General features: G+C 33.3%; 2 protein-coding genes across 3 annotated transcripts in view; one reads left to right on the top strand and one right to left on the bottom strand.

The window, feature by feature from the left end:
- Positions 1 to 3,149: 3,149 nt before the first annotated feature.
- On the bottom strand, positions 3,150 to 26,735 carry LOC126892881 (beta-1,4-galactosyltransferase 2-like). Of its 2 annotated transcripts, XR_007701031.1 has the most exons (6): positions 26,414 to 26,735; positions 20,405 to 20,741; positions 15,436 to 15,561; positions 12,208 to 12,297; positions 11,668 to 12,155; positions 3,150 to 6,347 (listed from the first exon to the last, which is right to left on the bottom strand). XR_007701031.1 is itself a non-coding variant. In XM_050662704.1 (5 exons), exons 1-5 carry the CDS (start codon positions 26,661 to 26,663, stop codon positions 6,224 to 6,226), a joined length of 927 nt encoding a protein of 308 aa, XP_050518661.1. In that variant the 5' UTR covers positions 26,664 to 26,735; the 3' UTR covers positions 3,150 to 6,223. The 2 variants fall into 2 exon arrangements, 1 of the variants encoding a protein (XP_050518661.1); XM_050662704.1 differs by lacking the exon at positions 11,668 to 12,155.
- A 255-nt stretch (positions 26,736 to 26,990) lies between these two features.
- LOC126892880 (protein transport protein Sec24C) overlaps positions 26,991 to 27,406 on the top strand; it is a 62,424-nt gene continuing 62,008 nt past the window's right edge. The window contains exon 1 of the mRNA XM_050662697.1: positions 26,991 to 27,113. The gene's annotated coding sequence lies outside the window, so the exon portion shown is untranslated. The remainder of the gene's footprint in view (positions 27,114 to 27,406) is intronic.

Here is a 27,406-nt window from a genome sequence, read left to right as displayed (position 1 = left end):
GAAATTGAGTCAAACTTTTGAGCACGGTAACTTTTGAATGCTACAACCGATTTTCAAAATTAGACATGCTTTGGAAAGGTAATCATCAATACCATCAGAAGAGGCAGAGGTCGCCCTCAAAATTTTCGAAATTTTTAAGAGTTTTGGGGACGAGAACGAAAGACAGACCCAAAATGGGGAGGGCCGTAAAACCCATACTCTTGGACAAAATGGATGGTAGTTGACATATCGATAGGCTGGTGTTTTGCTAAATTTTAAGGTGGGATTTGGCCCATTTTTCAATTCAATCAGGTTGACAAAATCGAAAACTTCGCGTACCTACATACAGGGTGTCCCCGAAAATAGTGCGTTACTTTAAGGTATGGATATAATACATAATTTAGAACAAAAAAAGAATGTGTGTACTTTGTACGCACGTTATACTTCTATTACATGATTTCAACGAAATCAATATACTTTAAACAGTTTATTTATATTTAATTTAAATATTAAACTAATTTTAATACTTACTACTTTCCAAAAATTTTTATTAAAACAATACCAAAAATTAAAAAATAAAAGAATAAAACACACACAAACACATTGAAAAATGCCACAAATGATTTCTGAACAATAATTGTTGCCAAAAATTTTAACTAAATACGTATTTTCTGAAAAAAATTATATAATAATATACTTACAATCATAAAATGTATAAAAAAAATTAAAAAATAGTAACTTGCATGGGGATCGAACCCGCTTCCCGTCGATCCCGCCGATCGAAAATTAAAGTGCTTTCCCATTGCGCCACTTTCGCGTATGTCATGTGGGAATATACACCAACTGAACGTTTACACCATAAACTTCTGACAGTTGTTTACTTATATGAATTTAATTAAATTAGTTTGATTTTTGTGGAACTAAAGGAATATTTTGTGGAATAACAATATATTAGGTGAATATTGGTAGAAATTTTGATGGTAATCAAATTATGTAAATCAAAGCATTACATACTATTTTCGAGGTAGGTTCATTTTAAATTTTCCAAATAGGTAGGTACCTATGTAATTTTTTATTAGGATACTGAAACATTTACAATTATTACGTACCTGTCGCTTTTAAAAACTATTTAAAAAGTCACTACAATGATAAACTTGCTTTTTTCTCTGCCATAACAACAATAAAAACTAATATACACAACATTTGTTAATCCACTATCTCCATATTTAACACCCAATCAGATCCCGTATAACGTTTGAGCGGCTAATACCATACTGTCGGTGTGCGCATGCGCCCGGGAATATAAAAATTCACCCTCGTGCCTAAAGAAGTATAACTTAAAAAAGTCCTATACATTTTTTTCTAAAGTTAACCGTTTCCATGAAAAAATTACATTGTTCTCCATATAAGTGAATTTTTATTTTCATAAATTTGAATGACATGGCAACGTAGCCTACAAGAACTTGCTGTGACTGTGGAAATTTGACCTAATAACCCCTTGTTTATTTACTCTGAGGTGTGATTTTTGGTGTTGTTAACATCGTAGGTACCTACCTGCAAAATAATAGGATATCGGTTTGGTTGATTTTACATTATTTTACCTACCAGATGCAACCGACCTGCAAACCTACATTTTTAATCTTTAAATTTTTAAGTTGCGCGTTGTTGCCAGACTTCGATTTGCATATCAAAATGTATTTTCGTTTTTTGGTCAAATGGATTAATTTAGAAAAAAATTTTATAAGACTTTTTGCTCTAGATTGTGCCTTCTACTATACCTTTAAGGAACGCACTATTTTCGGGAATACCCTGTATAGTATCGCATTTAGATGGTGTGCGCCACTGGCGAGAACTACGGTTCTCTGGGATTATCCATATAAAAAATCCGCTGTTTCCTTTTTAATGTTGGATAAATTATAAATATAGGAACGAAACTTATAACAAAAAAATTAGTGCTATTCATCTAGAAGTATTTTAGGTACATAGTTCAAGCATTATCACATTCTAATAAATATACAACTCTGTTGCTTATATGATACTGTCTAATACGTGCTAAAAATCTTAACCTTGCCGCTAAAATAGAATAATATTTGTATGAGTCCCTAAGGTATAAATACTCTACCCAACATTCGTTGGACCACCCTGTACACCTAATCTACATAATTATCTGAGTATTTAAATGAATACAATCTTGTTCGCTACACTAAACATCTGGAAGAGTCTACAAATATATGGCATAGTTTACAGGGTGTCCCAACAAGGCAGGAACTCTATCGGATATATCTTGGGTACTACAAAGGAAAAAAATTCGGCTATATATTGGGTACTACAACGGAAAAAAATTCCTAAGTGCATCAAAGTAAATTTATTATAGAATTTATTTTCTATAAATATACTCTGGTCGACTTAGTTATGATTTTACTCAGCACTCTATCTGTTGTAGTTACCAAGATATGCCGGTAGTCAACGTTGTTGGGACACCCTGTATATAAATCACAAGTAAATAAATATGTGTAGTAATACTTAATTGTATGTATTATTCGTCAAGGCTAGGAACGACTTTCGAAATTTTGCTTAAGTATTCGGGAAGAAATAAATAGACGAACGCCGGGACTAGTCTACTTGATTTTTAAACGTACTTTAGAGCTCGAGTTTACTTCTATTACTAAGATAATTTCCGTTACTTTTACAGCGCATCAAGTGGGCTTTTACTGCACATCAGGGTGGCCGGAAATACGCACTTTACGGTAATAACCCAGTGTATATAACAAAAAGTAATGACAAGCATTTTTTCCGCGCAGACAGATTGAGGCGAAAAGTCGCAGAACTTACTTCGCTTCTGCATACTTTCAATCTGGAAGGTTTTACTGGCAACTCCGGTGCGTAGTAGCACAGTTCTTCTTCTTCTTCTTGTGCCACTCCTATCGGAGATTGGAAATCATCAAGGCTACCCTGACTTTGTTTACAGCTGACCTAAAAAGTTCATTAGTGGTGCAGCCAAACCACTCTCTCAAATTCCGCATCCACGACATTCTTCTACGGCCTGGATTCCGTTTTCCTTCTATTTTTCCTTGCATTATATTTTGAAGTAATGCGTATTTATGACCTCTCATCAGGTGACCCAAATTTTCTCATCTTTATGAAGGTGGCCCTGGCAATTTCGATACGTCTTTTTATTTCATTGTTTTGGTCTCCAGTTTCGTTTATTAAAGTTCCCAAGTATTTATAACTTGATACTTTTTCAATTTGAATGCCGTTTATACTAATATGTGCTGGTTGTGTCATGATTTTACTGAAGACCATATACTTGGTTTTTTTGATATTAATGTTTATGCCATAATTGTTGCAAGCAATATTTATGTTTGTAAGTAATCGTTGTAATTCTTCTACTGTTCTTGCAACTAGTACAGTGTCGTCTGCGTATCGAATATTATTTACAACCTCTCCATTGATTACGATTCCTTCATTTGCTTGCAAAAGGGCTTTCTGACAGATGCTTTTACTGCTTTCAGACATCCCTGTCTTACTCCTCTATGTATTTCTATTGCTTTTGATATCTCGTTTTCTATTTTGATGTTAGCTTTCTGATTCCAATATAAGTTGAGAATTATTCGCAGATCTTTATTATCTATGTCTTTTCTTTCAAGAATGTCTCTTAGCCTATCGTGGCGTACTCTGTCAAACGCTTTTCAAACAGTTGCTGCTGGTTTAACCTTGTACATTAGTTTTAATATGTTGCCTCGGGAAGCTGTTGTAACTACTGCGATCATTCAAAGATGTAATCATATTTAATTCGTCTAATGTTTTCTATTCTTTCTAAAGAAAAAGAAGCAGTGGAGAGATGCCAAGAAATTGAGATTCTACAGTCAAAGTACGATAGTCACAATGTACATAGGAAAGTTAAAGAACTCACAGGTGGACTAAGACGGAGACAGAAAGGAAATCTAACTGATTCTGACGGAAACATCATCTTAGACAAACAGAGTAAAATTAGAACGTGGAAAGAATATCTAGAAAAACTATTTGAAGACCAAAGAGATAACACCTTTGAGTTAGAAGAAGAGGTAAATGGTGGACCAAGAATATTACAGCAGGAAGTTTATTCTGCAATAACACAGCTAAAAGATGGCAAAGCAGCAGGTCCCGATAATATACAAGCAGAACTACTCAAACTGATCGACAACGAATCAATAGCAATAATCACAAAGATATTCAACAACATATACAACTCTGGAGAAATACCAACAGAATGGCTAAAGTCTGAGTTTATTGCACTTCCAAAAAACCAGGAACCAAAAAAATGCGAAGGATACCGTATGATAAGCCTGATGAGTCATGTCCTAAAATTGTTCCTAAAGGTAATCCATATGAGAATATATAAGCTATATGAAAGTCAAACTTTGCCCAACCAGTTCGGGTTCATAAATGCTGTTGGTACGAGAGAGTGAGAGAGACTTTGTTTTCAAAACAAGTCTTATTCCAGAGATGCAGAGGGATTGCGACGTATACGCGTGTCTGGTTGATTACGAGAAAGCGTTTGATCGAGTACAGCACGCCAAGATGATGTAAATACTAAAAGAAGTCGGAATTAACAACCAAGATCTGAATATAATTAGAAACCTTTACTGGAATCAGATTGCAAACCTCAAAGTTGACAGTGAACACACCGAATATGTGAAAATCATGCGTGGAGTGAGGCAAGGCTGCATTTTGTCCCCCCTAATTTTCAATCTTTACTCCGAAAGAATATTCATCGAAGCTTTGCACGAAACTGAAAAAGTTATTCTACTAAATGGGTACCGGCTAAATAACATCAGGTATGCAGATGACACCGTAGTATTTGCGGACAACTTCTAGTATATGCAACAACTTGCATTTATATTTTACTGGAAGAATAAAAGTCTGTTGTCTGAAAGAACTACCCATTACATTTTCCTCTCTGTAGTATAACAAAAACAATTCATTACGGCAAAGAAACTCTCCGGCCACCCCGTCGAATTTTCAAAGTCGTTCCTAGTTTTGACAAACTGTATGTATAGTCCATTTCATACTTTTTTCATATGTCAGTAAATTTCAATATTTCGTCTCGGTATGAAAGAGATTATACTTGATTTCTCACTAATTTACTTCTCTATCACAAGTTCTAGATATTTATACAGTACCAATTTTTTCTGTCTGGCACATTAATAGGGAACTTGCACATTTTTTTATTACATAATAATGTTCAGTTTTGTTTAAAAATGAGATTTCCAAAATTTCACGCTTCAAAAACTCGTAATAACTTAGAACTTCAAATTTAAACTCTTCTGCGGTATAAAATAGTTCAAACGACCCGTGACGTCACATAGTTTTATTATATACTTATGATTATGGTTACATTTAGGTATATTCTTCTTCTCCTTCTTTAGTTTATTGGCCTCCACCTACTTGGGTATTTGGCCAGCTCCTCGTCGCGTAATAAGGGAAAAATTTATATTCTAATGACATTTATCGTATGTCATTGTAATAATATATACCAGTTTTTTGAGATTGGAGTTTGATACAGTTTTTGAAGGAAAGGAAAGAAGGTTTACTATGGAAAATAAAACCATTTTGTAAAAGTACAAGTTTTCTGTGAATAGTTCAAACGATCAAAAACACTTGTGACGTCACATAACTGTATTTTCTACTGACGTTTATAATGTCTTATTTAAAATTATATACAATTTTGTTTACTTTGTTCGTGCAGAATGTAAACATATAACCGGATGACGTTAAACATATAACCTGGCAGGTATAATTTGAATTTTTTATCGTCTTTATGGGATGGGCCAAGCGAAAGACAAAAAAAACTTTTTTATCTTTGATACATGTTTTAAATTATGTTCTGTTGTGATTTATAACATTTTTTCGAATTTAAAATTTTATGCAAGTTCCCTATTGTTTGATCTCTATGTTATTTGATAGAACTCTGTGATATACACTGTTATTATTCCAGGAATATTGGATTTCTTGTTTCTCACCAAATACACTCAAATGTCAGACAGAAAATATTAAGTACTGTATGCAATTATGAGTCAAAATAATAAATATTTCATAAATAAATAACAGGTATAACAGTCTAAATAAAAATCACAAATCTCAAATTCTACAGTTGTTTGGGCAATACAGATAGTATACCTAATGATAAAAACAACCTGTAATGCTACTTAATATCTTATTCCTATTGAGCAAAATGATAAAATAATCTCACTGTAGCTGTATTTTATGGAATGATGAGCAATGTATATAGTTCTTCTAGCTTTATGACATAGTTGTTGGATAAAGAGCTTAAGCCGTCTAATTTATTGTTGTCTTTGGTTCTTTCTAAGGTTTTAAATCGGTTCTCACTGAAACATAGAAATGTATATATATTTAATATTTATATCTTTGAGTGTAATACTTTTGTTCAACATGCTGTTAGTTTTTTTTTGCAAAATAAACTGGTTAGTTAATGAGAAGAATTCGATATTAAATACCTAAAATATACGTATTATAGAAGATCCTCAGATACAAACCGACAAATGCTATAAGGCTGTCATGCCCAAGAAGGGCGAGGTCCAAAATGGCGACAACTCTACCTTATCGGTAATAGTCTATGAGAAGTTTACGGTAAATTGAAGGTGGAATTACAAAAAAAATTACACTTTATAATGCATTAAAATTATGGGATCTGGATTTTAATGCATATTTTTTTTATAATTCTCGTATCAAAGTACCGCGTGAAGTTGGGCGTGTTGCGATTTTGGGGGCGACACGCCCAAGAAAGCAGCTAAAATCTAGCCAGGCATTTGCTGCAACTAAACATAAGTAGTGACGGCATGATTCAGTATAAAAGATACTCCATCGAGAGATAGCTCAAAAACTATTCCTGATAGTATGCTTGAGAATGACAACTACAAGCTATACTGGGACCTCAACCAGCAGCACACAATACACCAGATCTCTCCAGAACATATTCAATAAACAAAGAACACTTTACTGAACACTAGCGATACCTAACAATAGTAATCTGCCTATTAAATATAACGACAAGATCGCTAAAAACAGAAATATTGAGATACAAATTAGGAGACAATGGAGAATGAAATATCCAGTCCATACTGGTGCTATTTTGAACAACTTTCTATAGAAGATCAAACAACATATACGTCAGAAAATTTGTGGTAAATTTTGGTCAGACTAGGGCTCGATAACATGAACAGAGTCCTCCAGAGATTATAAGTTAATTTTTCCTTTAGACGGAGTAAGAGCAGCATGGATATAATCTAGATTAGTAATAAGAATACATTGTAAATTACAACTTAATAATTGAAGACCTAAGTGGAAGAAGGAGGTATGATACAAAGCCTACCTTTTGAGATATGGGCAGTTAAAGTTGTTATTCCTCTACTTTTGTCATGAAAATATTGTTCGTGTTATTTGGTTTTATTTATATTGCTATAAGCATTCCTTTACATATAATGTTGATAATTTGTTTTTATTTTTAGTACTTTTTCTAAAAATAAATAAAAACTGTACATACAACCTTCTTCCATTAATTTTAGTTTGTATAACTATCCTTTTTCTGAATGGATGAAGGGGGTATGTGGCATGAAATAATACTCTATAATCAGTTTTACAGAAATTTATGAAATTGAACACAAAATACATAATATTCTTCTTCATGTGCCGTGCTCGATTATTGAGCGTTGGCTATCAAATTGGCTATAGAAATTTTGTTAATGGCAGCTCGGTAAAGGGATGCAGAGGATCTGTTAAACCATTCTCACAGGTGTTCAAGCCATGATGGTCTTCTTCGATCTGGCCTTTCTTCTTAGACCTGGCCTTTCTTCTTCCGTCTACCTTGCCTTGTATTATTAAATGGAGTATATTATACAGAGTGAGTTTTATGTATGGAAAGCCCCAATTATCTAAGAAACGGCTTGCACGATTTTTTATAGATTTTGGTGACAAAGGGTTTTCTAATGCGGCCGATATAATAGTGACAATTACATTGTTGTTAGAACTTCCGTTTTTCTGTAAATCTCATGAATTTTCTTATTTCAAATGGAACACCCTGTATATTTTTGCATTTTGAAGTCCTTAAGAAATGCTGATTATTTTTCCTATTATATTCCCTATATCTAAATGCCATAATTTCGTAGTTATTTAGCTACATTTATTTAAAAGAAAATTTAAACAAATTTAAAAAATCAATTTTTTCAACCCGGGTACATTATTTTAGGCCCTTTTGATCATTGGAAACAAAAAAGGTCTTCTGTAATTTGTCTCCAAAGTTAATAGTTTTCGAGTTATAAACAATTTAAACCTGAAAAAGACGAAAAATGTTTCATACCTCCTTCTTCCATTCAAGAATTGTATTTTACATGTTACATACCTCCTTCATCCACTAGAATATCTCTTTATTTTTTTAGAGGTACAGTTTTTAGAAAGAAAGCTTTTTAGAGGTACAGTATAAGTGTCATATGATAGTGAAGTTACATACCACCTTCATTCACTAAGAAACTCAAAATTTTAGAAAATGTTACATACCCCCTTCTTCCACTTAGGTCTTCAATTATTGTTACTACTTTACTACTGAAGTAATAGTAGATTGAGTGTTTAAATATTTTTATTTTATTCGAAGAAAGTTAATTTTACAAACACTTTTATTTTACAATTTGTGTTGAGATAATCGTCCGACTTCCGACTTGTAGAATGTGTACGTATACGTAGAAAGAGCGTGATATTGTCCTGACTAAAAAAAGTGTCTTGTTACTGCAAAGAACAGGCTATTTACAGGGATCATAAGCAAGGGGAAAAATGAACGGCATTTTATGGCTTTCGAGTTTGTACATCCAAATACAATAAAACTTTTTATGATCGACTATTAAAATCTTTTAGTAAAAACAAAACGATAAAAAATACAGGTGTATGGTTCGAATTGTTTCTTCACAAACATCCAAGGAATTTTAACTTAGTTACATCTAAATTAGCACTTTGGGTATTATGTAAATGAATAAGGGTCTAATTGATGCAGGTGCCGAGTCAAATTATTTGTTGTATATCGAAAGGCGCTCGACGGGTAAGCGTCAACAGATATCATGTTTTCGTATATGTGACTTTGCTGAATTATGATGTAATAAAATTTACATTTAAAACTTTTAACAACTCGAATCTGTTGCCGATAAGTAAACATTGCAAAGAAATATACTACAGAGGCGTATTTAATAAAGAAATATGTTTGTCGAGAAAAAAATATATACACAGTATTAAGAAAGAAATATATTTTTCCGCAAATCGCCAGGAAATTTTGACATTCCTGTCAAAATTTCTTGAAGAAAAAGTCAGGACTTCCTTACTGTAAGGAAATGTCATTTCCTTACTGTAAGGAATAGTATATTGTGCAACAAGTGCAGAAAGGTACTAATTTCTCACGAGTTTGAAAAGTTGCGGTACGAGCGCAAGCGAGTGCCGCAATTCAAACGAGTGAGAAATTACCTTTCTGCACGTGTTTCACACTATACTTTTTCTACAAGCACAGTTTTTCCTAAAAATAAAAATCACAATTTCCAAACGACGATTAATTATAATAGGTACCTATGTGATAAATTTTAAACTGTATTTAATTAATACCTACTAATCAATTTAAATTCCTTATACCTAAATAAATTGCACAGAAATCAGTTAAAAAATTAATGCACTGCTTTAATTTGTTTAAATTTAAACAATTATTACACATTATTGACATTATATTTATGCAGTCACGGATTTACACAAAACCTACTTCATTCGACGTCTCTTGCACAGGTTGCTAAATCCTTATTGGTTATTTGATAATTATAAAATGTTTAATAAGAATAAAATTGTAAAATAAAACAGTTGTAACATCCATAATTTAGTTTCTATGCTATAGTTAAATATAATAATTGTCTTATTAGTCCTGTCGCCAGGGGGGGTACAACGGCCTCCTTAATTCAGATGGACTTACCCAAGTTTTTTTTATATATTTTGACCCGCAGAATACGAATTTTTTGGGTAACAGTTGATCCGGATGTCGATAAGATTGTTATAGACAAAGAACTTGAGGAATTACATAACAGCGATTTCTCGCAAAACGAAATATCTTTTTGTATTTTTTGGGTCATTTTAAGCAAAAAATATTCCTACAATTTTTTTCGTAGAATGCATAGTTTTCGAGATAACCGCGGTTGAACTTTCAAAAAATCGAAAAATTGTAATTTTTGAACCCGAATAACTTTTGATTAAAAAATAAAGTAGCAATTCTGCTTACCGCATTTGAAAGTTTAAGTCAAATTATATCGGTTTTGATTATTTGCATTGCTACAAATTTATTATTTTATTGTTAAACAAAGTTATAAACACCTAGTATGTGAGTGATGTTTTCAATGATTTCTCATTTAAAATCGAACGAGTAGGTAGAGTAGCTATAAGTGCAAGCGAGGCAATTTCTACGTAGCATGCGTTAAAACGCATGTATTAGGTACGGGAAACACTATGTATTTATAGATTTGTTTAACAATAAAAAAATTAATTCTTAGCAATTCAAATAATCAAAACCGATATAATTTGACTTAAACTTTCAAATGCGGTAAGCAGAATTGCTACTTTATTTTTTAATCAAAAGTTATTCGGGTTCAAAAATTGCAATTTTTCGATTTTTTTAAAGTTCAACCGCGGTTATCTCGAAAACTATGCATTCTACGAAAAAACTTGTAGGAATATTTTTTGCTTAAAATGACCCAAAAAATACAAAAAGATGTTTTGTTTTGCGAGAAATCGCTGTTATGTAATTCCTCAAGTTCTTTGTCTATAACAATCTTATCGACATCCGGATCAACTGTTACCCAAAAAATTCGTATTCTACGGGTCAAAATATATAAAAAAAACTTGGGTAAGTCCATCTGAATTAAAGAGGCCGTTGTACCCCCCCTGGCGACAGGACTATATAGGTTATATATTTGTCTAAAGTTTAACCACGGATGTAAACAGAATATAACGTTACTCAGAATGCGGTAGTCCACGGATGTAAACAGAATATAACGTTACTCAGAATGAAGTAGTCAACTGTGCAGAAAAGAACTTTGCGGCACAGAAACGTCACTTTGCGGCACAGAAACGTCACTTTTCTGCACACTAATGTCAAATATCTTATACTGTGAGAAAATATCAAGTTTGCTAACATAAAACCGTGCAGAAAAGTGCACTTTGAATAGTGGTTGTAGAAAAATGATATTTCCGTACAGTTGTTAGTTTGACAATTCAACCTCAATACGTTTCCATAGTAACCCAAGTAATTTTATTAGGAATTTCAAAGCACCATTTATTTGGGAATAAAATTATCGCGTTTTTTTTTAAATCAATCAATATCTGTCGAATTTTAAACGATTTGCGGAAAAATAGTATGTTTACCTCGTAGGAAAAGCCACATTCCTTGACTCTGTGTTGCTAAGTCTCGGCTTGCGCCTCGACTTAGCAATCTTCACAGTCGTCCAGGAATGTTAAGCTTTTCCTACCCGGTAAACAATGTACTATTGTCGATATGTTACAAAGGCTGTAACAACTGCAATTGAAACTAAAATGTGCATTATTTGATAGAAGCGTTAGTAATATTAGCCATCACCATTAGTAGTTAGTCCAAATAATCAAAAGTGTGTTGCAACTCACCATACTTACACCAAATGACGGTTATCCTCATGGTCAATTATCGGATTAAGGAATACACAATTCTCACTGCAAATAGTAGTTTCTGTTGCGCTAATGGACTAAAAAGTATATTTAACATGAATTTGTTTAAACAATAAAAATTAGTGAAATGAAGTTTCTTGATAGACGTTCGAGATGAGAAAAATTGAAACGGAAGTTGCCGCCCATTAGCTGGGCAGCGCCGATTCGCCGATTGTAAGCTAAAACTGTACAACAACAGGCAGTATGACTTATTGGGGACAATTATATACAGTGTTATTTGTTAAACGTATAAAGCGGAAACCCTGACCAATACTCAGCGACAGCGATCCCATAAAGCACCAAGCTAGACGATAATTTTAAAATAATGTTCTACCTTAAGTGTTTTTAATTATAATGTCTGCATTCTTATCCTCTTCAGTAGAATTCGACGGTTCTGTCAAAAATTCAAACTTTGAAACAAAAATAAACTAAAATAAGAAATAAAATGAGTACGTAATTACAAATGAATACTTAGCTTACCTAGCTTTTTCCTTTTTGTGCGACAACATGGTATATTTACTCACTTCCGGTGAGAATCTACAAGGTTCGAGGTTATTACTGACCAAACGCCTAGAAAAATGAGTTAAATACATTCATATTTCATATTCTAAAAGGTATACGAAATTGTTGTACGGTTGTATGATAACGTAGAGAAATTTTTGACTAATGCAATGAGTCCAATGAGTAAGAAACACTTGAAAACAAGATGTGAAAGTAAAAGAAAAACATCATTCACCATGGAAAAAGAAAACAACAGTTCACTTCAACTCTTCTGAATGTGCTAATCACAAAACAATACACTGGTTATGCAACCAAAGTTTATTGAAAACGAATCCACACCAACCAGTGGCGGCTCTTGGCTTTAGGGACAGGGTCGGCAAGGTTTTGTCTCCAAAGGCTTCAATTTCATAGGAGATCTTTGGTTTTTGTTTTTTTTTTATTTTTTTTTGTTTGTTTTTTGTTTTTTTCCTATAAATTTAGAAACTATACCTGTTTATGAATTAACTCTAGTCTATGTTGTTTCGAAGTAGCAAAAAGGGTTTATAATGTATGTAATTGTAAAATTTATTATTGTTTTGGAGGGATTTTAAAAGTTTTTTTCTATCGACATTTGAGACAAGTTTGACATTCTCTCCTGTTTCATGGTGTTTCGACAATACGTTTTGACTCTTTTGAGACAAGAGAAATCCCGTTCATTTGAGACAGAATTTGCCCACATTTGAGCACAATAATTTATTAATTTCGGGAACAGTTTGTTGTACCTAATGAATTGCAGTATATAAAATTATACATAGTCTGTAACTTATCCCACCTTCCGAAAATATTTGGATCAGAATATAAAACTGTTAATTCATTTTCTTATTTTATTTGATTAAAAAATGATGGATAATTTTTAATGAACTTGTTCTAATATATATTTTGAAAATTCTTTGGCGTAACTTTTAAATTTTGAATAGTCAAAGAGGTCAATGACTTATAACAGTGAGTAAATAATAGTTTTGCCTGGTGCAATTGTTTTAACTTTTGTCCGGAGACCATACAATTCACTGGACATCAAGACAGCTCCGTCATAAATTTGCCTTACCAATTTATTTTTGATATCAAAAAATTTAATCTATCCTTTAAATTAAAACACCAAAAATATATTCCGTCTTATGGTTTCTACTCACGTCTGAAAACCTAACAACCTCTCATAAATTTAGACGTAACGCGTATCGAAGAACAATTATTGATACTTGTGAATGACATGTTACCTCTATCAGTAGTTTCGTCTACTTCTACCGAAAAGGATCAAAATGTAACTACTAATTGATTCTTTCATTCTGTGATGTTTTAGGTACGCCGGTATATTCTTCGAGTCAGAAAATAAATTAGAAAATTCCAGATCGTATTTGTTAAACAATTTTATTTGTTCTCTATAATTAACTTGATTTAACGAATGCTTCGATACATCCTGTCCCCTAAATGGCAATTCCTAACAACTTAAAAGAATTACAATATCAATAATAATATTAATAATTAAACGACGTAAAACTACTTACCTATTTCATAATTATCCCGGGCGCGCCAGCAAGGCAATACGTGGCTACGTACGTGCCTTTCTGCCATTCGCAAATCACCGCTCGGCCTCGGCAGAGGTACCCACTGCCGTACTTGCCATTCAAATAAGTACGGAGAATGTATAATTGGTTGCCTATCGGCTAATATTCCATAGCTTCTTATTATATAGCAAATCCTCGATCTGGGGACGGCATGCCGTGCCGGGCTTTATAATAAGAATTCACACAATCGCAATCGGGTGCGGGTGCATGGCTATAGGATCATTAATTTGAAAAGTCTCTTACGCACAGCGCACAGGAATCACTTAACTAACGTATCGGGATCGAAGTCTTTTAAAAACAATGAATAAAATTTAGTCTGTATTATCTCACAGATATATTTTTTATTTCACAGAAACGAATATCATCAACTCCGATTAAATTAAATATTTAAAAAATCTATAATGTGTCCATAAATGTGTGGGTCGGCACTGCCGACCCTGACGAGCCGCCACTGACACCAACAGATATTTAAATTAGCACTCCAACTGCAACTTAAACATCGAAAAAGCAATCCAGAAACACTCACATGAATAATTTCAAAGAGCATAACAATACCATAAGGGCTTATCAGAAAAATTGAAAAGGACAGGAAAAACGTACATCATAATAACATTCAAAACAACTAATACACTGAGATCTAGGGATCAATACACTGTGTCAGGAGCGAGCATGCCTGAGACAACGAGCACAGGGTACAATGGAAAGATGCATCAATAGTCATGAAATAAACAGACATGAAACATGAAAAAGAAAAGTCAAAGAAGCAGATCTCATCCTACTAATGAAGAAAAATGTTTAGCAAACCTATCGGCGGAATGAATCAGGATTTGGTTGCCAATAATAAAAGAACAAGTCAATGGGTGCGTTCGGACGACCACAGCGGCTGAACAGCAGAGCTAGCAGTAGCTGTCAGACGTCACCGCTGGAAGTCAGCCGCTGAGAGATTTACTAAGCTTTCCCTATCACGGCTGGATACAACCACTCGGCCGATTTCTGCTGAAAGTTAGCCGCTGTGGTCGTCCGAACGCACCCAATAACAAGAACAAACCAACAATAGCGGAGTAATAGGAAGTCGGAGGCACATCAGTTACAATTTATACACAATACATATGCAACACAAAATACACAAATACAATAATCTACGTTAAACAACCACAGCTACGATACACATTACACAAACCGATAATATAAAAAACACAGTCAGAATTTGATATTCCGAGGGTAAAAACACCACCCTTTGACCAAGTATTATATACCGATGCTTCCAAAAGTTGGCGGGTGTTGGCTGTTCAGTCATCTCAAAAAACACTCTCATTTGTACTTCTTTTATTCCTCATTTGGACAGCCTGCATACATACTGGAGAATTGTAGCGTATGCTATAAGCTGTTAAGCATATGAACCTTCCGAATAAGTTGCCATTTGTACAGACTTCCTAGTTTCCATTTTATACATTCAGGAATTATTTACCGATTTACTCCCTATCCAAAATATTCACCACTCTTACTTCCATCCTTGTATATCCAACACTGGTACAACATCGTAATGTTTATTGACCGCCCTGTAAGTTGCCTAGCATGGTAAGATAAATAAAAAAGGGTTTATTACCTGTAAAAATCATCGTCTTCGCCTCCCCATCCAAAAAATTCATTTGACATCCCATTAACTTTCAAATACTGGTCAGATGTTATGGAAACAGCTCCCCCAAATAAAGTTAGATATGGTAAATTATACCTGAAATGTTTTTCATTATAGATACCACATTTGATTGATTATTTCCCTTTAACAAACATATAGATGATATTGGAAGCGACAGCTTGCATAAATTGAAAATCAACAGAAATATGCAAAATACAAAGAGGTGTCAGACAGGGTTGTATACTGTCCCCACTGTTATTCAATTTATATTCAGATATAATATTTAAGGAAGCGCTGCATAATTTGGAATGGGGTGTGAAAGTTAATGGAATTCTGATAAATACAATCAGATATGCAGACGATACAGTTATTTTAAGTGATGATATGAATGGATTACAACACCTTTTAAATGCCATTGACACAGTGGGAAGAGAGTTTGGCCTAAATATAAACTGTTCAAAAACAAAATACATGGTATTTAGCCGTTTGGCCCATCAAGATTCACGGTTATATGTTGATGGTCATATAATTCAAAGAGTACCCAGTTTTAAATATCTTGGTTGCGATATTACTGAACAACTAGATCCAGATAAAGAGATAAAATGTAGAATCGAGATAGCTCGCACGACATTTTCAAAAATGAGGTCATTCTTCTGTAATGATACCTTGCAACTTCAACTTCGAAAGTGCATGATTAAATGCTACATTTGGTCAGTCCTCTTGTATGGTGTCGAAGCATGGACATTAAAAATATCCACCATTAACCGTTTGGAGGCCTCTGAAATGTGGCTGCACAGACGTATTCTGAAAATACCATGGACGGCTATGCTGACAAATGTGGCAGTCCTTAAGAGAGCTAATGCTACCCGCGAGCTGCTTGATAACATCAAATATACAAAGATGGCCTATTTTGGACACGTAGTAAGGGGAGACCGGTATAATATTCTTCAACTTATTATGATTGGTAAAATCGAAGGACGCAGAGGAATTGGTAGAAAGCAGGCCTCTTGGTTGAAGAATATCCGGGAGTGGACAGGAATAAAGAAAGCAGAACACCTATTTAGAATAGCTCGAGACAGAGACAGTTTCGCCATGTTAATCGCCAACGTCAAGGGGCTTGATGGGGCACGTTAAGAAGAATAGATGATATTAGCGGATACATATACTATTATGCTCTGTATTGTCTCTCGGTCATGAGATTGATCAACATTTTATTAATTCGATTAATAATTAATTATTTTAATAGCTACTCATGAAAACAAAACCAAAATTTAATAAAACTTTCCAATAAATAAATATTCTCAGGGCTAATTGATTTTAATGTATTACCTTTAGTTTGTGGCTTCTAGTATTTCTCGTTGCTTACTTTATCAAGGACAAAACAGGGAAAATAAATATACTCAAAATCATATAAATTTTATAACTATTATTTATTTACATATTATACCATAAATATAAGATTCAAAATGTAAGCTAAATTTTATTCTGCTGTAAAAATTTCTTATCTAATAAAAAAACTTTAATTCTACTATCTCCCTTTATTTGAAACAAAATTCATTTGAATGATTCGGTAGACTGTTCTTATTATTATAAAAAAAAAACAAAATTTAATTTTCACTTTTTAAATAGATTACTTATATCTTCTATGAATTTATGAATGAATAAATTATGTTGTAAAACTGTTAAGTTGACAAAAACAATATGTTATGTAATATAAAACAACTCTCTCTTTTCACAAATAATCTGACTAACCTTTTCTATCTTCTTTACTTCTTCTCATGGATTGTGTTGTCATCGGTTCTCCCACAACGTGCTCCTCGGATGCTGCGACTGTCCTTCTCCTACAAACTGTTTCACAAACAAAAACAGTCCTCGCTCGAATTCTCTCCTCAATTAAATTTCTGACTCGATACAAACAATATCAATCTTTATAATTCCAAGATTTCTTCTCTCAGCTCGATATCTCGTGCACGTTGATCTTAAACCGGCTACTCGTTCCAGACATAAACTGGAATCTATTCGGGCACAAGGTGTTTGTACTTTTCGACTTGATCACGATTTCGTCTCAACACGAATCTGCTTCCACGGCCACCAATTAACCACTTTACACAAAAATACTACTTTCGAACTGGACTGGTTACTTCCGATATCGATTACACAGTGAATTCTTTTTCCCTCATTAATCCGAAAATCAACCACTCTATTCTCCCTCCATCGGTCTCCTCGCCAATCACAAGCATTCTCCATACATCATATCCCTACTTTTTTTCTTAAGAACAAATAGTATTGTATACAAATCTTATATCTTGTCAATTTCCAGGGGATATTAAAATTAAATTTTACTTACATTTTAGAAAAACCCTTTATTCTAAACTAAACAAAATTGTTTACAATCGTTTCTTTCTACGAAACCATTTAGAAGTATGGTCTATTGTCCATTCCAAAGCGGCACATTAACTTTCTAAAACTACCGTTTTCTAGTTCATTGTTCTGAAATGTATTAATCCGTTCGTAGAAACTTTACCACTAGACTTTGACTCTTCCACGAAACAATGCTTACGGCTAAATTATTTTATTTACAAATTTTGGTCATATACAGGGCGATGAAAATTTACGATCTCGTAGTCTTTGACACAAAATTAACTCTCTAAATTCTCCCCATAAAGATTATTTAACAATACATATTATACTTACTATGCTGTTCATAGTACCTAGTTACTTTCCCTCCCGTTTCTATGCAGTGTTGTCTATAGTTTTGAGGGACCGGTCCAGAGTTACTCCAAGATATTTAGGTTGGTCTGTATGTTCTAATGTATTACCATTTTACGCCATTTGGAGTTTTCGTAGAAGGTGCAGAATTGGGCTTTAGAAAGACTAGGTCTCAGGGAATTCTGCAGGAAGTATGCAGTCATTATTTTTAAGTCAGTTTCGAGTTTCTCTTCTATTTTTTCAAACCTTTTCCTTGAGCACATATTGCGAGATGGTCAGCATAGAGGAGGTGCTTGGTTTCAGTCGGAGTGGGTTGGCCGCTTGTGTTTATACAGAGTTGGGCTAAAGAATGGAACCAAGCAAATATCTTTGAAACGAAAAGACCAATATTTTTGAAACTTTGCATGCAAGTACAGTGACGCAAAACGCATCTGTTGCTATACTTTTTGTTACTAGTTCACTTCCGGTTTCACCGGAAATACCCTTAACTTATTTACTTTAAATGGGACACCCTGTATATTTTTGCAGATTTTGAAAGAACTTTTTATTTGTAATTCATAAATACCAAGTTTGGAAGAAAAAACTATTAAAACAAGAAATAAATCTCTTTACAGTTAAAAAATCGGTTAATTTATTTACGTTAGACCAACGATAATAAAAATTAAAAAAAATCATTTAAAATGTTGAAAATGATAGTTTGAGGTGATTCCTCTAAATCAATTGCAATATTTGTTTAATAACTTCGTTCAATTCATTAAAAATATTACACACCTCGTCATAAGTTCTAACACGATCACCATGACCAATATAATATTTCAATGCGATCTCTTTCACTTAAATGAACTATTTTGAATAAAACTTATTTCTGTCAATTAGTTCAGTAACAGTTACCTACTATGCTAAATTCAAATAAATACAACAATAGTTTTAGTCTATAGTATGGACAATAGTACTCGTTTATTTTTAATACAAAAGATTATCTACAGACACTTTTTAACTATTTTTTTCTTCTAAATTTGGTATGTATGAATTAAAAATAATAAGTTCTTTCAAAATCTGCAAAAATATACAGGGTGTCCCATTTAAAATAAATAAGTTAAGGGTATTTCCGGTGAAACCGGAAGTGAACTAGAAACAAAAAGTATAGCAACAGATGCGTTTTGCGTCACTGTACTTGCATGCAAAGTTTCAAAAAGATTGTTCTTTTCGTTTCAAAGATATTTGCTTGGTTCCATTCTTTAGCCCAACCCAGTATAGAAAAGTATTGGTGCTAAAACACTTCCCCATAGGAGGCCGTTCTTTTGAACTCTCCACCTACTTACTTGTCATCCAGCGTGACGAAAAAATGTCTGTTATGCAGTAAAGAATGTACGACCCTACCTAGATGGTGGTCATTGAGTGTTATACAGTTGTACAATCGTACGGTTGTGGAGCAATGTATTGTTCCTTACTGCTGTTGGATTAGGGTTGCTCCACAGTCGGTTTCTTGGGTAAAAGGGTCAGCTGCATAGAGGGTTTCATATATTCTCATTAGTTCTTTGGACTCGCTGGACATCCCGGGAATATATTGTTGTCTACATCCCCTGGGGACAACTTTATAGGGACTTTAAGCAAGCGGGGAAATTAATGATCGTTCCTACGGTTTTTTAGTTTGTAAATTTAAAAGCAATCGAATCTTTTTTATGATCGACTATTAGTACAACACCTTTTAGTAAAAATAAAGTGACAAAAAATACAAGTGTGTGGCTTAAATTGTTTTATAAGGATATAAGAAATATATAATATAATAGAAATATATAAATAAAATTTGATCTAAATTACTTACGCATAAATTAGTGCTTCGGGTATTAAGTAAACAAAAAAAGGTATAATTTATGCAGGTGTCAATTCAAATTGTATATTTTGAACAGAGGATGTGACAGGTAGGTACCACAGATAATCTTTTCTTAGAATAGATATGAAAGGGTCTTTGAATTATGACTTAAAAGACATTTGAACTTTTTTGAGTTTAAGATACATTTACAAAGAAATATGGTACAGAAACGTAATTAATATAGAAATATGTTTGTTGAGAGAGAAATATATACAGACCAGTATGAAAAAAGGAAGATGATTTGTGATATGTTACAAGGGGTATACACCAGACTTTTTCAGAAAGAAAGTAATTAAATTAACCATATTGTTGACACATTTCTCGGAGTCAACAATCTCTCTATCTTAATGTTCTTACCTGAAGCTATCCAAACTGCTAGACATATGTCTAGGCATCTTAGAACAAGCATAAATATTTCTAGAATTAATAGGAATCAGGTCTACATCGTGCAAAATTAAACAGTGATATTTCATCTTAATGGCTAATTTGGCACCATAATTTAACATTTTCGCTCTATTGAAGGGCAGTGAGTCGTTTTGATTTACTATAAATATCCTATAATGCAATTGTTGTTGCTGCAGGTACCAGTGCATATAGTTCACAAATATGTTTAATTGATATGGTCTGTCACGATATGGTACTATAATTGCTGATTTCTCGAGAGGTGTGCAGTCACTGGGTGTATACTCTCCACCTAAAAATGACAATAATATAAGAATAGTCAATTTCCATTGTATTACAAATTATTTTTCTAATGTTTCTAATAGTCCGTTTCCTCATGGTTTTTGCACTGGATTTTAAAGAACGGCTTGGGTTGACATGAAATTTGACATACACATAGCTAATGTGCCAAAGAAAAGTGATATTGTGAAGATGTGTGCTTTTGCCCTAAGGGTGAGTACCACCCCTTCTCGGTGGTGAAACAATATATATATACAATACACATAAATATAAACTGACTAATTCTAAGCAACTTTTATTCTATAGCGTTTTTTCACTTCTTCAGCTTCTTCTACGGTACTACAGGCCAAATTGAGCCTTGGCCTCCTTTATTTTTTGCCTCCACCCTTGCTTGTCTGTGGCTACTCTTCTCCATACACGGACTCCTAAAAGGGCTTGTGCGTCGCTGTTTACTGTGTCTTCCCAGCGCCTTCTTGGCTTTCCAACCGGTCTCTTTCCCTGCATTCTAGCATTCAGTGCTTTTTGGTAGCCTATCCTCTCCCATTCTTATCACATGTCCGGCCCATTGCAATCTTTGTATTCTAATGAAGTCTGACAGGGGTGCTTCCTTATAAAGTTGATAAAGTTCGTTGTTGTATCGACTTCTGAAGATTCCGTTATCCCTCACAGGTCCTAGTATTCTCCTCAGTACTTTCCTTTCGAATGTGTCGAGTTTGTTTTTGGATGTTTCTTTCAGGACCCAGGCTTCACTGCCATAGACCGAAATATTGATCCGTCGGCATATATTTCTACTCCCAGGTATGTAAACTTCCCAACCGTTTCAATGTCATCTTCATGTATAATGTTTTGTGGGACTATATTTCTTCTCGTCTGAGTCATTATTTTTGTTTTTTCTGTGTTAATTTCCAGACCTAGCATTCTTATTTGTGTTTTTAACTCTGTGTATGTTTCCCATGCACCTGTTGATGTTCTACTCATAATATTAATAGCATCGGCATAAGCGGCCAGTTGAACCATTCGGTTGGTGAGTAGGTTTCATCGTCTAGTTTGCATTTGCCTAACCGCATACTCCAGTGCCAGGTTAAACAATGTTGGGGCCAGCCCATCTCCCTGCTTTAGTCCCTGCGAAATTTTAAGCCCTGCGTTTTTTCAGTAAGTCAACACTTTTTTTGAGTTATTTGCGAGTGAATAATATGTTCATTTTTCAACCACGTTTTTAGACGGTTTTTTTGCAAATAACACACTAGGGCAAAAGCACACATCGGCACAATATCACTTTTTTTTCTTTGACATGTTAGCTGTGTGTATGCCAAATTTCATGTTAATCCAAGGAGTTTTCTAAAATTCAGAGGTTTTGTAATATTTTACGGTGAGTGAATGTACTATAATTTATTTACCGTTTTACTACTTTTGAAAGAGGAAGGAAAAACTTATGAAAAAAGACTCAAACTAACAGATGGAAGGGCACTCAATGAAAGTTAAAGTACATGGAATAGGTATACAGTGATGAGTGTGCTAATAACTGACAAAATAACACAAAAGATGGAAAACATAATACATTAGGCATTAAAAAGAGATGAAACTAGTAGAGGTGGAAATTATCGATATAAATATATAAACTAACATTACATTCCACAGTTTCCCACCTTTAGACGTCTGTGACAGGAGTATTTTATAAAATTTTCCTGTCACAATGACAGTTGTCATACTCCTCCGATACGTCTAAAGGTGGAAAATTATGTAATGTAATGTTAATTTATAAGTTTTATATCGATAATTTCCACCTCGCCTAGTTTCATCTCTTTTTTACTGCACAATGTATTATGTTTTCCATATTTTGCGTTATTTTGTTGGATATTAGGGTGCTCATCACTGTATTAAATTGTGTTTAAAACAAAGAAAGGATTTAGAATTTGCACATACGAGGCAAAAAAATCAGTAACCTGAGCTATATGCAGATGACACAATTGAAGGTCTTGGTGCAATAACCGTCCAAGTGCATATTGCATAGTTTTGAGGAAGATGTGCAATATATCGATCCTAAGGACTATGCTATTACCATTTTTGGTGCAATAACCGTCCACATTGTTTTGAAGGTAAGAAATGTCATAATAGGCTATGGATTATGTATTTTAGAAAGGAACTACAACGTTAACGGGGTTTTATTGTTTCATATAGTCAATGGACCCCTAAATATCAAAAACCTGCGAAGTGCTACCATTTAAGTGGGTACGTTTTTTAGAAAGGTGTGAATTAGTTCTTAGTTCCTAGGCACAGGGCGAATTAGGGTGAGTTCTATGAACTTTTGGTACCAATAGGTCTACAGGAAAATTGTTCCAGGTTAAATTTACTATCGAAACATCACATTTTAAAGTCAAAGTATTCAAAAGAAAAACAAGAAAAAAACATGAAAGATAGCAATTTTGTTTTTTACCCCCTAATTTTTCCCCACGGGGATACAAGTATAGGCTTCACAGAAAAAACACTTCCATCCTTCGTCTTTAAAATGTTGTTTGGTAGAAATATCTATGATTTATAGTTTCCAAAATTTGATTTTTCAAAGATCGCCACTCACAGCGATTTTGGCCCATTTTCCTTGTTACTTCTCATTGTTCTGTAACTTTTTTCTAAGTAGCTTTAGAATATGCAATGTTACATTTAATAGGAAGAAAAGTCAATTACCTTTAAAAGGGTCTATTGTAGAAGGCTGTATGACTATTTTTAAGTAAGATATGGTTGTTCAAAGTTTTATACTTTCAATGATTTTTGATATATTTTACGATTATTTTTAAATTTCTCATTATAACTTTTTATTGTATATTTAGGTATATACATTGTACAATAAATAAGAAAGCCTATTTTCTTTACTTTAACATGGTGTATTGCAAAAAATTCCAGGATAATTTTTAAACAAGATATGCTTTTTCAAAATGAGACATATACACATGCAACAGGTCCCACTAACCCAGATAGCACAAGTACGTTTTATAGACATCCAATGGACGTCCAACGAATGTCCAGAGTTCACAAAATTGGACGTCCATAGAACGTCTGCTACAAACGTACATTGTACGTTGTATTGGAGCTTTCAGTGTACACCTTATGTACATTCAATGTACGTCTTATGGACATTTGTAGGGCACTTTTCAGAAAGCAATCTAGTATCCATAATTTTGTGAATACATAGCAAAAAGCCTTTAAAGGAAATAGTTCCTTATAATACTAAACTTATACTTAAAAATATTACACAAAAGACCTTTTTTATTTCTCTTTACTATAACTTCATTATAATATATACTTTATTATAGGAACTAGGAACTTCATTAATGCACGACTGCACTTGCACGATAAACAGAAAACACAAATATATCACACACAGGATGTATTTTCATAAAGACGAGATTCAGATAATGACGCCCTAGGAAGCATGCACATTAAAAGATGTTTATCTCTGTTCTGTTTCTGTTCCAAACTATTTTTAGAGTCAGTACCGTTGTTGTATATTACAAGCGCGTTTGCCATTCTGTGAATTATCATAAATAAACCATCCTTCAGTATTCCACAACAATTAACAGCGATAATCCCCTAAAAGTATCTGCCTAATACTACCTTTCACGACCGATAGCGCGAAGAGCGACAACGTTGTCAAGAAGATTCTCATTTAGTTTGTTTTGGGACTTAATATAATAGTCGCGTTTTGTGTAAAATATCCATGGACCACGAATGGACGTCCAATGTACGTTGAAATCAAATGTCCAATGGACATCCCGTAATGTACGTACATAGTACGTCCAGTTTTGGTCCATGGACATTTGGACTTTAAATGTACGTTATATGGATGTACATCGGACGTTGTGTGCTATATGGGAAGTTGGAACCATAATGAAAAGTTTTTAATTATTACCAAACTTTTTAATTATTACCAAATTTATGAAAAAATTTTTTTTTATAAAATTCTCTGCATAGTCTAAAACCTAAGATGCAATCATCAGATATAAAATTTTATCAATAGTGTACGAGGTATGTTACAAAATATGAATGTTGCTCAAGAATAAAGTACCTTTACATTTCACAATATCGAAAAGTGTTATTAGGAAAAGTTATTTAGAATTAAAAATTATGTTTTAATACGCAATTATATTCCTCTAATTGAAAAAAAAAATTAAAAATTTTTCTCAAATTACGGATACCCTTGGATATTCTACGGGTATCTTGTTTAAAAATAGTCCTAGAATTTTTTGCAATAGACCATTTTAAAGTAAAGAAAATAAGCTTTTTTTATTCCACAATGTATATACCTAAATGTACAAGAAAACAAGTCATAATGAGAAATTTAAAGTCATTAAAAATATCAAAAATCGTTAAAAGTATAAAACCTTGAAAAAGCATAAGTTGTTTAAAAAGAAAGAGCTGTATAACCTTATACAATACCATTTTAAATTTAATTAACTTCTCTTTCTACTAAATGTACCATTGCATATACCTACAAATGGGTAGAAAAAAGTTACAGAACAATATTTGCAAAGTAATGGGGAAAATGGCCCAAAAATGCTGTGAGCGATGAACTTTGAAATATCCTGTTTCGGAAACTATAAATCCTAGAGACTTTTACCAAAATTCAATTTAAAGAGGAAGGATGGAAGTTATTTTTCGCTGAAGCAATGCCTATACCTACATCCCTGTGGAAAAAAGTTATGGGACAAAAAACAAAATTGCTTTCTTTCATGGTTTTTCTTGCTTTTCTTTTGAATACATTTTTGTAAAAAAAATATTTTTGACTTTAGAATGTGATATTTCGATAGTAAATTTAACCTGGAACAATTTTTTCCTGTAGATGTGTTTGTACCAAAAGTTCATATAACTCATCCTAATTCACCCTGTGCCTAGGGACTAATTCACTGGTTTCTCAAAAACGCACCCATTTAAATGGTAGCACTCCGCGATTTTTTCAAATTTAGAGGTCTATTGACCAAATGAGACAATAAAATCCCGTTAACGTTGTAGTTCCTTTTAGCTCTCTTATTTTGAACATAATCAATAGGCTATAAACTTAATTTGGACAAAAAATGGTCTTTGAACTTTTATTGCACCAAGCCCTTCAATTGTAGATAGGGCAAACAATAATCTATTGCACATAAACTAAGTGGCAAATTTTGAAATAGTAGACAGATTTGTATACTTGGGCTCCCTACTAATAACCAACAATGCTGACTGCTTCTCAGAAATGACAATGACCCAAATCACAACAGCTAAATTAATTAAAATATGGAAAGACTGAAAGATACGAGGAATACTAAACTCAGGTTGGTCAATGTCCTTACTTTATTCTACACGATCCTGGACAGAATAGAGAACGAACCTGTCAATTCTGGAAGAACTTAATATAAAAGACAGGTTATTAGAACGAAGTAAACTGAGCATATCTCAGTTAGGTACTTCAGCCACATCTCCAGAAGAACCTCAACCATGGAACTACTTATTGGTAGTAAAAAGAAAAGTAGAAGCCCGAGGACCAAGAATATCTCCAACATGGTTGGAAGACCAAATGAGGACTATGGTAGGAAAATAGATGAAACCGTCCATCTTGCATTTAATCGCAGCCAATAAAAACATAAGATATGTGGTATTCTTTCCAATAACTGAACCTATCTTCAATTCTTGTCAACAAATACATGCCATATTTACCTGAAAGTGGTTTTTCAAACTGTTTTTCTTCAGTTATAGTAGATATGTCAACTTCATTATTATCTCTGAGAATATTTTCATAGGAACAGTTCTTTAAATCATAATTAACATATTGGGGCCACTCTAAATCTAGTTCATCCTTAATGTCATCTAGAGGAATATAGCTATAATGTCTAGCATGTCTTGATGGAAAATAAACAGCAATAGCAATTATTAATAAAGTAATAAAAGCTACAACATTTTTTATCATATTTTCTAGGACGCAATATAGATAAGATATTATTTTTAATAAATTCAAGCTAAAACGTTTGTACTTCTAAAATTGTATTCTTTAATTTTTCCATCACAAAATTTAGATAAAATCTTTTGATATGTTTATGTTTATTATTAGTTTATGGAGGTTATGTTATGTTCTTGTCAATTGTCAATAAATCGAATTGATTTTATTGGTTCTCAATTTTTAAAGCCCTACGATTGGTCAATACAACTGACGTGTAACAAATCTGACAGTTCGACACGTGGTCTACATTGGCAACCCTGAACCAGCTTTGACATGGGGGAAATCTTGACAGTTTGGTGAGATTTGATGTGGAAGTAACCAAATCATGCGCACTTCAGACTTACGTGGCAGAGTGAAGTGTAAAAGTGATGTCCTTTATTTATTTACCTTTTTAAGAAGATTTTTAGTTAAATTTGAATTGTAAGTGAGTTAAAATCATAATAGAAGGTCTTAACTATTATAAGGATAAGTTTGACAAAATTTGTGTGTATCGATTTGGCTGAATTAAGATAATCATGTCACCCTTCCCCAAGACACTTTTTCTTATTTGTTCCCATTTATTAAAAAAACCTGAATTGCTCTATTAAACATTCCATAATATAAGCTTAATTTAATTTAAAATAACATACTTAGTGACTGCTTTACTATCTACATCTGATCAGAAAAAATATTTCTGTAAGTAAACCATACTGTACTCTATTACTGCATTTTTT

Source organism: Diabrotica virgifera, chromosome 9, assembly GCF_917563875.1.
Source record: "Diabrotica virgifera virgifera chromosome 9, PGI_DIABVI_V3a".
NCBI lineage: Eukaryota > Metazoa > Arthropoda > Insecta > Coleoptera > Chrysomelidae > Diabrotica > Diabrotica virgifera.
Note: the sequence above shows the minus strand (reverse complement) of the source record. Positions and strands in the feature narration are given on the sequence as shown.

Bases quoted from the DNA above. Each gene is read 5' to 3' on its own strand.
- LOC126892881 (XM_050662704.1), bottom strand. From the start codon at position 26,663: ATGATAAAAAATGTTGTAGCTTTTATTACTTTATTAATAATTGCTATT. The intron at 20,742-26,413 runs GTAAATATGGCA...TGTCATTTTTAG, and splicing joins GTTTGAAAAACCACTTTCAG to GTGGAGAGTATACACCCAGT. The intron at 12,298-15,435 runs GTAATAAACCCT...TCATTTTTCTAG, and splicing joins GAAGACGATGATTTTTACAG to GCGTTTGGTCAGTAATAACC.